At 39.6% G+C, this 14893-nt stretch overlaps 1 protein-coding gene across 9 annotated transcripts in view; it reads right to left on the bottom strand.

Moving 5' to 3' along the window:
* Positions 1 to 1263: 1263 nt before the first annotated feature.
* arhgef1b (Rho guanine nucleotide exchange factor (GEF) 1b) overlaps positions 1264 to 14893 on the bottom strand; it is a 40341-nt gene continuing 26711 nt past the window's right edge. For 7 of the 9 annotated variants that reach the window (XM_040030250.1, XM_040030248.1, XM_040030247.1 and 4 more), the window contains 19 exons: positions 14000 to 14011; positions 13096 to 13260; positions 11989 to 12176; positions 11731 to 11877; positions 11330 to 11412; positions 10944 to 11069; positions 10619 to 10733; positions 8370 to 8470; positions 8116 to 8190; positions 7921 to 7996; positions 7392 to 7559; positions 7216 to 7303; positions 7007 to 7123; positions 6445 to 6497; positions 6209 to 6352; positions 5959 to 6084; positions 5139 to 5320; positions 4485 to 4589; positions 1264 to 3991 (listed from right to left, as the gene is read on the bottom strand). In XM_040030250.1, the coding sequence (XP_039886184.1) occupies positions 4518 to 4589; positions 5139 to 5320; positions 5959 to 6084; positions 6209 to 6352; positions 6445 to 6497; positions 7007 to 7123; positions 7216 to 7303; positions 7392 to 7559; positions 7921 to 7996; positions 8116 to 8190; positions 8370 to 8470; positions 10619 to 10733; positions 10944 to 11069; positions 11330 to 11412; positions 11731 to 11877; positions 11989 to 12176; positions 13096 to 13260; positions 14000 to 14011 (2038 nt within the window). In that variant the 3' untranslated portion in view covers positions 1264 to 3991; positions 4485 to 4517. The remainder of the gene's footprint in view (positions 3992 to 4484; positions 4590 to 5138; positions 5321 to 5958; positions 6085 to 6208; positions 6353 to 6444; positions 6498 to 7006; positions 7124 to 7215; positions 7304 to 7391; positions 7560 to 7920; positions 7997 to 8115; positions 8191 to 8369; positions 8471 to 10618; positions 10734 to 10943; positions 11070 to 11329; positions 11413 to 11730; positions 11878 to 11988; positions 12177 to 13095; positions 13261 to 13999; positions 14012 to 14893) is intronic. The other 2 variants (XM_040030252.1, XM_040030254.1) reach the window with 2 other exon arrangements.

The raw sequence follows: 14893 nt of genomic DNA, 5'->3' as shown, positions 1-14893 counted from the left end.
GTACCTTCCTGGAGGAGTTGGAATACCTGTGCAACCTGTGTAAGGTCCCAGTGTTGCCAAATTCTAGTAGTGACACTGCTTGTTATAGCACCTACTGGAGGGGAATAGTTGGAAGAGGTCATGTCTAGGGTGTGTTTTATTTTTTTGCAGACCTCACAGTCTTTTGTAGTCTGTTCTTGTCCTGTTTGATGGCTGATCCAAACCTTCCAGTGATATAGCTGGATTGTTGCAGAGTCACTCATCAAAACTAAAAGAATGTCAAATTTAGATTAATCAGACAAAAACAAACACTTTGTCTCAAATGAGGTCAGACCCATAGGTGGAGAGTTTCTGGATCTTGTTTACCTTTCTTGTTTTATAGCGGAGCTTTGTTTAATTGGTGCATGCAGTGTCATGAACTGTGTTCCTGAACTAATGCAGTGCCTTTCACTACAGAAATCTATTGTTTCAAACAGCTTTGCCTTAATATCCATTTAATATTTTTCAGCCTTGTTCCCTGTCTATTAAAAAAAACCCTGTAAATTCTTTGCAATTCAACATTTAGAAAGAGACAGCTACTTGTATATAGAGCCATTATCTTTACCTTTTAAATACCTTTCTGGGCACAATTATTTAACTGAATATTGCAGATTAATATTATCAGCTTTGAGATTTGACACATCATTTTTTCAATTAAATATTTAGAATTTAAAGGACTGGGATTTACATGGAATCCTGATATTCTATAATTCATGTGTTTTTAAATATGCACTGTATATTTCAAAACAAATGGAGTCAAGCCCAACTATGGTTGAACCCTAAACCATTGTCATGATGTTCTCCCAACTGTAAATAAGAAAACAGAAAAAAATTTCCCCAGTTTATTGAAAAAAAAAAAAAAAAGAATTAAAAAATAGAACGTACCACAAATTTCTTTAGGTATACATCATTAAAGAGCATCTTACACAATAAAAATCAAACCCAAATACACAGTATAGTTCTTGCATATACAATGTTTATAGATAAGGTGGCAAACACCAGTATGGCAAGGAGCAGTGTCTATTTTGTTTTTTTAATATACTGGGCACTGGTCGGCTGAGTTGCTAGAGGGCTTACATCCTCACTATGAGTTAGAGATGGACACAAAAATAGTGCGATGAAGCCCAAATTAAATCTACATATAGAAACAACCCTCAAACCTTAAACCACCAAAATCTGAATCCTGTCATGATTTTTCTCTGCTTACTAGTCATGTTTCTCATTGAGGTACACAGACAGCAGTGATTGTGTTCAACTAAAGAGTCTTTTATGAAGCAAACAACTTGATCGTTAGAACAAGGCACCACTCTATAAATAAAGTTTTCTATACATTTTGTATATGGAATACATGAGGAAAAGCATTTAAAGGAGAGAGCGCGAGAAGTGCCTGTAGTAGTCGTTGAGCCAGTGGAGACTGAAGGAATCAGCTGATGCTGGTGGTAGCTGGACTCCAAATGTCTACCACTGACATTGAATTTTTCTTAAAAAGCACTGTGGGTAGCCTGAGGTATAGTACCCACAGTACAGAGCTGGTTGGCACTGAATATTTTTTTTTTTTCAATTGATTCACAATCATCAAAATGCAAAGACAAGTTACAGGCAAGTCCTGCCTCTCTCACCATTGTGGAAAATGCATAGTAAAAAATTACAAAAGCCTCTGTGGAAAATACTCCCTCCCCAACCTACTTAAGTGACTCAATACACAAAATGTAGGATAAAACTGTGCAGTAGAAACAAGTGATTACGCAATTAAAAGGTGTGAGTGTGTTATGAAGAAGAGTGTGTAGCTAAAAAAAAAAAAAAAAAGAGCTTAAGACACAGAGGGGAGCTATTATTTTTTTGTCTTTGTCTTTTTTTGCCTTCAAACTACATTTATATACACTTCCAAAGAACAATACGTGGAGAGAGATGCTAGAATCATATATAGTTTTTGAAGCCTATGAACACTTAAGTGATCAAAATGAGCAAACCCGGTGAGGTTCAGTAGGTTCAAAGGTGGCATTTGTTGTTGTGGCAACAACAACAATAAGAATGGATGTCAGGAAGTGCTCCTGACGTGCTTCTGTAGGAATGAGTCTACAGTTTTCCTTCCTCCAGACCTTCAGCATTTCCTTTGTGTCCTCATCTGGCTACAGTATTGCTGCTGTGTCAGTATCAGCCCCATATGTTCAGCTTAGTACCAGGGGCATGTTCGGTGCGTCTCTTAATCCTCTATAGCGCAACTTTTTCATTCAATTTTAAACTTCCCAGTCCTATAGATTGTTCATGTCTTATGACTAATCCCAAATAATCTAACGTTTTTCATCTTGGTATTTTCTTTACATTAACTTAAAAAAAAAGAAAGAAGTGTTTTTATTATTCAATGTGCTTTTAAAATCCCTTCGTGTTTGGGGTGAAGAAAAGCGGCTGCTGATTCCAGACTGCATTACTGAGCCACCATTCCCGCATCAACATTTTGTGACACACTACTACACAGATGATGCACGTCACTAATAAAGCTGTTATACAAATGAGGATCTAGCGGTTTGCTGTTACTTCTTTGGTCCTGTGTGCACAGCCCCAGTTACGCCACAGATCAGAAATTATATTACCATAGTCAACGCTCAATAAAATATCACCTTAGCTCAAATTTTCAATATACTAAATCAATCTGATCTCATAATACGTCTGAAAAGTATAACACCAACTAAAGTGTTTTGGATGAGCATTTGGGAACCCTCTCTAAAGGTAAGTTGAAACTTCTGAAAAGATATGAGCGTAGTAATACTGAGCGCTCTATATATTTCAAATATATATTTTTTTTTTTTCTGGTTTTTTTTTGTTTTTTTAATATAGGGGCGCAAATCCCAATCTCCTACTTTCTACTCTCTCATGACCATCAAGTTAAAGGTTTCTAAGAAGCAACCACCTTGAAACCAGTTCCCAGTTCTTTCACTTTTCTATTCCACTCTGATCTGCTTCACACACGCCAGCTTCGCTTTTGTCTGTCCTGTCCGACAGTTGCACATCGCTTTTTGTTTCTGGCCTGGCATTGTATCAGCTTCACTCAGGTGAGGAAGCTCACTGACACACAAGGACTCAAGGGAATAAATAAAAGCGGTACATACAAACAAATCTCCACTATTAACAGCAAGATTACTTATACTGCCACTATTTATAAATGATTTTTATGTGACCTAATTACAGTAAGAATCATCCGAAGAAATATATCCTTAATTAAAAAATTTGTAACGCACATACACACACACTTTCTTGCATGCATCGTTTCAATAATGAGGGGTGCCTTAATAACCATACAGAATACAGAGCTAAAAGTAACAAATTTAGCAATAACTGTGTGCGTTCATCTTGTTTTGATTTAAAAGTGCATCTCTGTTTTACTTTGGCATAGACTAGAAATAACACTATATATCAGTAGTAGTATTTCAATAGACCTAATGCTATATTGGCCATTTAAGGCTCTCTCTTTTACTGTACATTAGAATTTGGCATTACTGTAAATTATTTTCCATCATGCATGTTTCTGGTTTGCGTATGTGTGTTACAGCAGACTCAAATCACTATATTTTCTTAGGCAGCAACTCACTAACAGCAAAATATTGCTTCATTTCCTTTGGCACCTCTCACTAACAGCATCCTCAAACCCCAATTTAGGATTGTTTTTTTCTTTTTTGTATAGCCCTCTATCCAGCATGCACGCGCACATACACATGTTCCATTACTGAACCACTGCACTGTGCACAAAGCCCTTCCCTAAATGGCCAATTGGTAAAAGGAGAAAAAAACCCAAAAAAATAAAACTTCTGATTGGCTGAAAACAGCTGACATACACACCCACACACCCACACACACACACGCAAGAGGGGGAAGAAAAAGAAATGTATCGATGGTCCGGTCATAGACGTGTGATGGTATAGGAATTTCCAGGAAAGCCTCTGAAAGTCACTCAGTCCAAACCAGAACCAGTCAAAACCTGCACAGAAAACAAAACAAACAAACAAAAAAACAAACATGTTTTTTAATATAAATCCTGTTTTGTTTTGTTTTTTAAATCTAGTATTTTTGTAGACTCATTTTGATTCTTCAGACTTTACAGTCACAAAAATGCAAATGCAGCTTGAGAAGAGCTCATAAAAATGCAGCTGCTGTCATCAGTCACCTTCAAATGTTGCCATTAGCTCACGGCCAATAGTTGCAACTACCAGCAGTAAGTGGTTTTTGTTTTTGCCTTGGGCTTCACCTCTCAGGCCACGTACAAGCTGCCCCAACTTGTTTATGGATTTTGCTTGAGATATACACAGCTTAACTATAGCACTGCACATATTTTTCAGGGTGAAAAAAAAAGCTGTCCAAAAGCTAAACCTGATTCTTTTAACCTTGTCCATTCATGAGTGGAAATGGCTCTATACCATTAATCATAATGACAATTCAATACTTAACATGACTATCTAGTTTAGTGTTCTCACCTAATGGCCAGCAGGAGACATTAAGGTGGGTCACTAGAAGCTGCCCCCTTCCAGTGAGAACTTGGAAAGGGCCTCCTGCAGCTTGTGGTGTTCCTCTTCTACAGTCTGCAACACACAAAATCAATATAACCTTAGGAACTGAGAACACACAAACACACACACACACACACACACACACACACACACACACACACACACACACACACACACACACACACACACACACACACACACACCACACACACACACACACACACCACACACACACACACACAATTCAACCTTCTCCTCTTAACATCCTCTCTTCGTCTCCCTCGCTGCTTCTCTGACACATCCCATTGCAAGTGCTGGACATAATAGCCATTTTTAGAGAAGTCCAATTTCACAAGGCAATTTTCAGCAAAGCAATAACAGCAGCAGTTAAATGGTTTTCTATTCTCTGGTTTCTCTTTTGTGCCATTTGGCCCCATTTGTCCACAGCTCACTCCTTACTCAAGTTATCCCCACTGAAATCTTGATGCCCAGCTCTGAGTCTCTTTCTAGTCAGTTCCAATCTTTTGTTAGAGCTGACATTTCTATCTGCCCCTGTCATACGTCCTGCTCCCTGCTTACAGTTTTCTCTCAATATTCCCCTCCATCTCCCCCTCTGTTCACCTGTAGTCTCTTTAGTTGTTCCTCCAGGCTGCGTAGCCTCCTGCACACTTCCTCCTTCCTCTCCTGGGACAGCACCAGGGGCGCGCTGATGCTCTCATCGTCTCCTTTTGGGTTTTGACCTTCTTTGTCTGTACTCGTGCGGTTCGTCTCCTCAGCTACTTCGTTCGTGGTCTGACTTTCATCTGTGGATAGAAATATTTAGTTTGAAAGTGTCAAGAGTCAGCAGTCTTTAAATAATAATAAATTCTGGTCATTAATAATTAGCACTGCAAAAATCCTTTGACATTGTAAGTTCCTTGTAATACTGCATTAAATAGAATAGTACACACATACACGAAATCCTGCTTTAACGCGAGGGGATTTGCAATCCTGCTTTTAAAATGGATATACTGATATCAAATTGTGATATTAGAAATACTTTAATACTTTTGATTAATGTGTAGAATCATGTGTAAAATCGCTAATTAAAAAAACAAATAAATCAGGTAACACTGGGGTTTTGAGGGTGAAAAATAAGGACAAGAAACTACATGCCAGAGGTTTCAACATTAAATGCTTAATAACAATTCATCAAGAGGAGATAGGAAGCAGCTAGCCTTGCTGCATCCGCTAATGTTAACAACTCTGGAAAGTCACTGCTTAAGAAAAAAAATATTCTGGGAAGCTGTACAGATAAAACTACCAAGACTAAGCTAAGATGGCTCTATTTAGCTTACAGATACGAGTGGTATTGAGCTTCTCTTCATCTATCGCTATGAAACTATTCCTTTAAAAAAATAAGAAAAAAGAAAGAAAAGAAGACAAAAAAAATAGGCCAAACCTGTTAACTGATGCTGTTCCACATCTTGCCCAGGGCCTTTTGATTGCCCTACTTCATTTTCTTCATCAGGTTGTGAGTCCTCTGATAGACTGATGCTGCCGACCAGGAGCCTTTTCAGGGACATGACTAACAGAGGAGACAGATTCATTAGCTTTATTAGGATAGGCAAGCTACTTTGAAAGAAAGTAAAGCCAAAAATATAGTCATTTATAGTTCATGAATATAAGTACAAGGAAGACCCCCTATTCACCTTCATCTAATGCACTGTTAGCCACTTTCTCCTGATCATTTTTGGTGTGGCCTATCAAGTCAAACCCTTTGTCAGACAGGAAATCAATCAGCCTGTGCCTGGGATCGGTCGACTTTTTATCTTTCAAGTTGTCCTTATCTTGATCTACAGACAGAGATAAGTCTTAAATTTTGCTTATGTCTTTATGAGTGTGTAACAATGGCAAATTTGTAGGTGTGCAGTCACAACGGTCTCACCACTGCTGCTTTTCAAAGCTCCATTCTCAATCGGGCTCATGGGGGGATTCAGACTAAAAGAAACGAGGAAAAAAAAAAGTAAAAACAAGGAAATTAGATTTTTTGATAAATAAACTTTGGCAAGATATGAATCTCTCTCACTTTTTCCAACACACACACACACACACACACACACACACACACACACACACACACACACACACACACACACACACACACACACACACACACACACACACGCCCGTTCAGCCATCTTAGTGAGGACCTTCACTGACATAATGGTTTCCCTAGCCCCTTACCCTAACCATTAAACATGAATGCCTAACCCTGACCCTAAACCTAACCATAACCTAATTGTAACCCTGACTCTAAAACCGCATTTTGAGGCTCAAAAAGGCCTTCAAATTTGTGCGGACCGGTGCGTGTGTCCTCACAAGTGACTGTTGGTTCTCACAAGTATAGTAGAATGCAGATTTCAGTCTTCACAAAGATAGTTAGACAGGAACACACACACACACACACACACACACACACACACACACACACACACACACACACACACCTGATGGGACTGAAGGGAGGTCCTACAACTCCAACTCCAGGAGCCACCGTCAACTTCTTGGTTGTGCTGCCACTCTTCTTCAGGTCATCCACTGCTTTCTTTATCACTTGAGTCCAACTAAAAATATGGAAATACGGGGGGAAAATTATCCTGCGTTTTGAAATCAAAAGGAAACATGATTTATGAATACAATTCTCTTTGGTATTTACATTTTCACTTCTCCAACAGACTGAGCCACTAGTTCATAAATCTGAGCGCCGCTTTCCCAGGTAAATATCACGTAGAAAGCCTTTCGATCTGACACAACAGGAGAAAACAGCAATTCAAAGACTTATCTTACGATTAGAGTGACTTGCAAACTACTGTACTGTGGTGCACTGCTAACCTGTGGCCACATCACGGAGAAAGACTGAGTCCAGCTTAATAATTGGGCTCAGCATCAGCTTGCCGTCCTGTGCAGCGATGTTACTCTTACTGTGGCATTTGACGACCATCTTGTCATCCTGCTTCTGGAGGAGCACCAGTAAGTCCGCAAGCAACACACATTGCACCTCTGAAGGACAGGGAACAGAAAGAGTGGGACCTTCTTGCTGCGAGGCAACAGGCCAACCATTATGCTGCCTATTTGATTCTCATTAACTTGCCAAATTTCAGTAATTTAACTGAAATAATGCTAAAGGGGAAGTAAATAAATCACTATGTCAGTCTGTTTCTTTGGGTTTTTTTTTTTGCCGATTTTGATGTTCATAAAAGAGAAGTGAAAGACATAAAATCTGTATGACGTTCTACAAAATCTTTTCTTCCTTTTAAAAATCTTTTTTTAGTTTAAGTGTGAAAAGTATTACTTTGCAATATATTGAAATGTTTGACCTTGTTGCTGTGAAAGAAAGGCCTGTAATATAGCACATATTTACCAACGGCCTTTTCTTTGGTGACTTTCCATATCAGTGGGCCTTCATAAAGCATCTTCTTCTGAGTCAAGTCAATGTTCTAGTACAGACAGGAGGAGAATAACATGAATATGTTTCAACAAAATCTTGGAGGAAAAAAAAAAAAAGGAATATTGCAACACTGTGTGCAAAAGACAAGTTTAGTTGAAAGAAACCCACCCTATATTCACTATAGAGCTCATTACTGGGTTTTAGTCCTGATGTGTCTAATTTGCGCTGGTATTCCCTCAGAGTCTGGGAGCAGAGAGAATGATTAGGAGTCAGACTGTGGTCTGTTTGATAACATAGCACAGAAAAAGATGTACTCTTATAAGCAGTGAGCTAAAGAAGTCTCAAAATTCATTTACAAAACTTCAATTGGTGCCAAGTTACCACGCAGCTGTTGGCTGAGTGGTGAATTGAGCATTTCTTACCAACAGGTTTTCCATCACTTTGACTTCCTCATTGACGTGGTTGAGGATCTTTCTGCAACACTCTGCACTCTTCTCAATTGCTGCCTTCTCCGTTAGATCCTCTGCAGTGAGAGAGAAATACAGAGATGAGAAAAATATGTCTTTAACAGCAAAGCCCAGAAAAAAAGCCATAAATCAAGAGTGTAACAAAACACTAACAAAAAACCCCCCAAAAAAAACAAAAAAAAACCCACACCAAAACTTTCCATTGGTCCTCCTCGTGGTACCAACTTTCTGGTCACAGAGTCAAAGTACTCAAGAAGTGTTATGTTATAGTTCATACATCAACACCTGCAGAAGGGGGATATACTTTGAAGCAAGAGATGACAGCTATCATAAGGGCAATTAGTAACTTTCTTTGTTAACTCTGGCTTTCTTCCTTAGCTTTTGGGGATACTCTACGATACTCTTGGGGGCACCCAATCAGGGTGCTGCCTATTTCAGTGAGTTGTTTTGATGGAGGCATTGAAGAATATAAAAGATTTACTGCAATAGAACTCTGTGCTGATCCTTCAAACGAAGGAAGACAGGAATCCTACTGAAACCTCTTTAGGCTGTAAATTCTCAAGATATGTTTATTTTACTTTAATGTCCCTTAAAGAACATCACAGTTCTATGCATTTTTAATTCTCTGTGTCACAGATTTAACAAGTTGCTGTAAATACTCTTGAGTTGTGCATTCAGAGATGCTCTTTTGCATATCTTGATCGTAAAATGATTATTTTGGCTACTTTTACTTTTCTATCAGCTTACAGCAGTCTGGCCGTTCTCCAATGACCTCTGGGTGTTAGGGCTGTGCGATATGACCAAAATCTCATATCCCGATATAGGAATTCTATCGTCCCGATAACGATATAAATTACAAAAATGTAACATTTTCTGTAAATTCTGTGAATCTCGGGCAGCTCGACTTGCGGGAAGTGTTACCAGCTGCGCGTCATGTACCTGGAGTCGAGTGTTTTAACCGATGCATGAAACTATACATTTTTAGTCATAAGTTGTAACGACTGCCGTTTCCTTTGTGAGTATTTAATACACAGCGTGCTGCGGGGAAAAGCCTGTTCTAACGTTTGAGTCTAAGGTTTATTTTTTAGCACCTGGCGGCTCTTTTTTATTTCTCATCCGTAAATAATCTGGTCTTTCACGTGATTCAGTTTATTTTGAAAAGTCTCAACAGGATCTTGAGCTTTATTGTGAAAGGTTTATGTGAAACATGGTGTTACCGTTGTTGTTGCTAACCACAACGCATAAAAACAGGCGCTTGCCCGTCCGTAGTGTGGTTATATTAAATATAAGAGAAAGAGAGAACTTCAAGAAATTAATATAGCCACTACAGTGACCATCAAAACGATGAAAGAGAGGGATGATCTGATATCCTCGTGTTGGTGTTGTTCCCAGACCATCATTCTGATTGGTCACTTGCAATGTTGATCCTGGAACAACATTTTCATGATGGTCTGGGAACAACACCAACACGAGGATATCAGATCAACCGAAAAAATATTGCCGTAAACAGTTTATTTTGCGACACCACGAAACAAACGATAGCGTAAAATGAAACGATAGACGTTTTTACATCGTCATCCGATATATATCGTTATATCGAACAGCCCTATCTGGCGTCAACCAGGCATTTTTGCTTAGAGAACAACCACTCAATGAATATTTCTCTCTTTTTTGGACCAGTCTGTAAACCCAAGAGATGGCTGGGCAGGAAAATCACAGTAGAGCAGCAGTTTCTGAAATGCTCAGACAACCTCATCTGGCACCAAAAATCATGCCAGATTCAAAGTCATTTAAACCACCTTCCTTCACCATTCTCTTCCTTGGCTTGTTATGTATATAACAAACAGAGCATTATATAAAGCAAGTGAGAGAGAAAGAGATTCTGAGCAGGAGGGAATTTCTTATGGATCATGCATGTGCACGTTCATGTATCACACCACAAACATCTATCATAATCACTGGTGATGGTGGTACTTCCGATTACATTTTCAAACCCAGATATACAGCATTATATAGCTGAGTAATATGATGATACACAGTGTAATAAAAATGTATTTGACTATCTTATATATCAGGAAAGAATAAATGTAAAAAGTAAGAATGTAAAGAAAGTAAGAATGCAATAAGTTTTACAATATCGATGCACATATAGTGACACATGAAAGTGAGCAACAAACAGGCCAGGGACACATACAGACACACACCTGTGTTCTTTGCAATATTCTCCAGCAGCAGTGGGTACTTGGTCAGTCTCTGCATCTCTATGGGAATGATGTCCTTGAGCTGCAGCCTACGGCACTGGGGCTTACTCTCCGCCTCCTGAGATCAACACACACACACACACACACACACACACACACACACACACACACACACACACACACACACACACACACACACACACACACACACACACACAGTGTCAGACTAGAACACCTTTGTCACATTTTGCATTACTTTGCATCTGCAAAGTGCGTCCATGTATGTCTCTGTTCAATCTTGGGGGATATGTTTGTGTGTATGTGGTACCTGTATGAAAATGTTGAAGCGTGGATCTCGCTTCTGCCTGGTCTTGATCTGGTCCAGGGCCCATGACTGGTGGCTGCAGAACCTTGCTGTCAGTTTCTGGAACCACTCCCCCTCTGTACCACCAAACTGAAACACACGTACACACACAAACATTACAATTAAAGATTGTGTTGTGGCTAGTTTGAAGAAAAAAAGAAAAAAAAAAATCATAATAATGAAGTGAGTCAAACTCGAGAAGTGCAGAAAAGGCCAAAATCCTTGTTGCATTTTTACAGTAATATTGTGTAAAATGAACTTGTTGGCACATACTGACTTTGTACAATATGCACAGAGAGAAAAGAGAAATATTGTATGATGAAATGAAGTGAAAGACTGTGACGACTCACTCTGTTGAGCACTGTGGTGCTGATGGATTTAACTATGAAGTTGTTATCCAAACGCTGTTTCTTAAGGCTCTCATAGAAGTTACCTGAAATTGAAAGTTAGAAAAAGACAACTGACTTATAAGTAGATAGTGAGCATATTCTCTTTCCTAACACTGTGTTGGCAATTCAGGCAGCACTATGCATTCGTCTTGTATCTACACTTGGTACTATTGGCCAGAACAAATTTAGCATCATGCTTTTTTAACGACAGTGCCCTCAATTGCAGGTAGTACATGCAGTTAGTGATTTCACTAATGAGTAAGGAAGAGTGTTATTTGCATAATGGCATATTCATTGAAGGAAGGGTGCTATATTCAGCTGTCTGGCTGTGTTTACAAATGCTTCTTTGCAGCAGCCCTTACTGTGCATTTCAGTGATCTCATCAAGGTTGGGGAAGACAGCGGCCAGCTCAGTTGAGGTCAGAAGCTCCTCTCTCTCCAATGGTCTGACAAAGATCACCTGAAGGACACTCAGCATTCGCACATGTGCGTGCTCTGTTGTAAACAACTCTGAGAGTAAAGACAGTAGTAAAAGTATGAGTGATTAATAGGAAGTTTAAATATAGTCTATACAACAAACTCCTCTATCGTCTCATCAACTGTTTGTCTCTCTCTAATTACCATTGATGACTTCCTGCATTTTGGTCTCCTTCTTGGTCAGTCTAGACAGAGCCTCAGGAGAGGCCAGCTCCCTCCAGTTGGGTGGATCAGACTCAAACTCCTGCAGCCGCGGATCCACCTCCTCCACCTGCGGGAAAGGGCTGGTGGGGGAGTGGCCAGGCTCTGGAGCGAAACTTAGTCCTTCTGGGCTGAAGAATGAATGTGGGGCGAGAGGGATTACTTCAGAACAAGAACTACAACTTACACGAAATGCGACCAGTCAGTTATCAAATTATGTGACTCTTTCTGGCAGCACAGCTGGAGGCTGTTGGCTGTGGAACAAAAGTAGTTGTGAAACAGCTGGTCTTTCTAAATGCATATCAGGGACATGTTAACATTAGATAATCTAGGTAGTAAATGTTCACAGAGAATAACACGATTTCAGTAGCTTGTGATAATTCACCAATAAATAACGGGCAATGGCTCAGATAAAACCGAGATTTTTTTGGCTTTAAAGTGATTCAAGAATAATTGAGATTAAATCTAAACTTTGAAAAACTCACCATTTCCTATTACTGTATAAAAATATAATCAAAGAAGAAACTGCAAAATTCTTTACATCCGAAAACAGCAAGTTAAGCTAATAAAAGGGCACTTAATGTTTAGCAAACGGTCAATATTGACTGACCTCGTTCCCCTAAAGAACCTCGTTATCATTGTAAATGAGAGTGCTGTTTAAATGCTTCACTCCCCGATGCTCACAGCACAGGTCAACTATTAGAAAGCAGCCTATGTGTCAGGCAACTGTTAGTCAGTAACAGTGCCAGAGTGATCAATTTCAACAGGAGAAAACAGAAATGTGCCTTTTAAAATAATTTCCACTCATCCACACAATTAGCACTATTTTCCATGAATATTTAACAGATATTAACAGATATGCCTCCTAAGTGATCTTTACAGTGGTGAGCCAGGTGGCTTTAAGCCTTCAAAATGATTTTTTATTTTTAAAGTGCTTCCTGATTATTTCAGGACTGCAGCACTGTTCCTACTTCAACTTGACATCCTGTCTGTCCCTGCTGTGCACCTCACGAGGAAGAGAGGCATTAAGAGAAGGTTTGCCCATCTTACGGATGGAGGTGTTGGGGGGTGAGCGGGGCAGGTGTTGTTGTCGTGGAAGAGGGTGGCTGCAGGTCCACATCGCTACGGGAGCGAGACTGTTTGGCCCGAGAAGAGCCACGCCGTCGTGATGACTGTCGGTCCACTCGGGCACTTTCACTGCGTGCCACTTTCCTACTGAAGGGGTTGAAGTTGGGAAAGGATGTGGGAGGAAGGAGTCAGTTTGAGACAGAATAAAGAGAAATGACAGGTGGAAACAAAAGAAAGCAGCAGGAAGAAAAGAGGAAAATGTGTGGATTTTAAGAGGAAAAGGGAGGCCAGAGAATAAAAAGAAAAAACAGAAAACATAGTAGAAGGAAAAGACAGCAGATGTACGTAGCAGATGTACATATGAAGATAGGTAATTAGGATGATAAAGAGGATGAGATAAATCAATAGAGAATTTACACAAAAATATAAATCACATCAGCAAAAGGTAGAGAAAAAGAAAATGGATAACAAGCAAATATGCATGATATGACATGCATATGTTTAGATAGTAAAAGTATATTTCATACACTGCATTAAACTGCCAATCTACAAAAGGTATGTTAAACTAGCCAGGCATTGCTTGTACTTTGTGGACTATACTGTACAAGTTTTCAGTTTTGTAACTTTAAGCTATCTCAGCAGTTCTCCAGTTTCACACAACATGCATAACAGCAACAACAAAAAATCCAGCTAATCTCAACAATCAGCTAATTCTTTCACAAGCAGGTTAAAAATGTTTCACCATGTTTATGTTACGTATCTGCAAAGCACTGTGAAGCTCAATGTGAGCATGTGCATGTGAGTGTTGTGTTCTGTGTTTGTGTGATATGCGATCAGTATAAGGCCTGAAGCATGTCCATGACTCTGTCAAGGCGCTGACACCCACCTTGTCTTCCGTCTGCAAAAACACGGGACACCACATTGTTACACACTCGCCTTTACACAACTATTGTAAGCCACAGTGACAACCATAACGTTCAAAAAGCACATCCCACCATACTATCCTAAACTAATTTTAAAACCTCTGTCAGAATAGCATGCCAAAAACGATGCCAAAGCCCCTGGCACAACATTTAACACCACATACGGTGGAGACAAGCAGGACAAAGGACGGGCCCTGACCATGGCAACAGACGGAGACACCTTGAAAAGCACACAAAATAAAAAGCTCTAATGAACTAAAAACACTCAACTAAATGGAGTGTCTATGTTTGACTATTAATGTAATTACATAGTGTAAAGTTTTGTCTCAAGCCTGGCAGTAGAACAACTTGCCAATATTCAAATTCTTATAAAGCTTTTACTTTGGCTTAACAAGGCTAATGGCTGTGACTTAGAAAGAGTCAATATTGATGCAATGGCACTATTATGATCACAAATATGCAAGTATGGATAAATATGCCTTTTTATTGCCAATATGTACCTCAATCCCCCCCAAAAAAGATAGAATTGCACAGCTGATGTCTATATGCGACAAAACCTGCAATAAAGCTCTGCTGTAAACATCAACAAGAGATGCAAAGGACGCAGACACAAAAAACACAGAAGATATTTGAAAGAGCACACGTGCCATTATGGAAAGAAAAAGGAGAGAGGGAATGAGGGAAGGAAAGGCAGAGTGCTGGAAGTAGAAGGCTGGATTTGGGTTCACCTGATCGGGGTCCATCTCAAGACTGAAGACTCTGTTAGCTAGCGAGCAATGGGCAGCATGACAAAAGCTAGCACACAGCAGGGACAGACTGCTGGGGGAGTTTTACCATGCTCGCCCCAGCCTCAGCAA

This window comes from Simochromis diagramma, unplaced genomic scaffold, assembly GCF_900408965.1.
Source record: "Simochromis diagramma unplaced genomic scaffold, fSimDia1.1 OVJJ01000361.1, whole genome shotgun sequence".
NCBI classification, from domain to species: Eukaryota; Metazoa; Chordata; class Actinopteri; order Cichliformes; family Cichlidae; genus Simochromis; species Simochromis diagramma.
The sequence above is the reverse complement of the archived record's forward strand: the minus strand, read 5'-3'. Positions and strand labels throughout refer to the sequence as shown.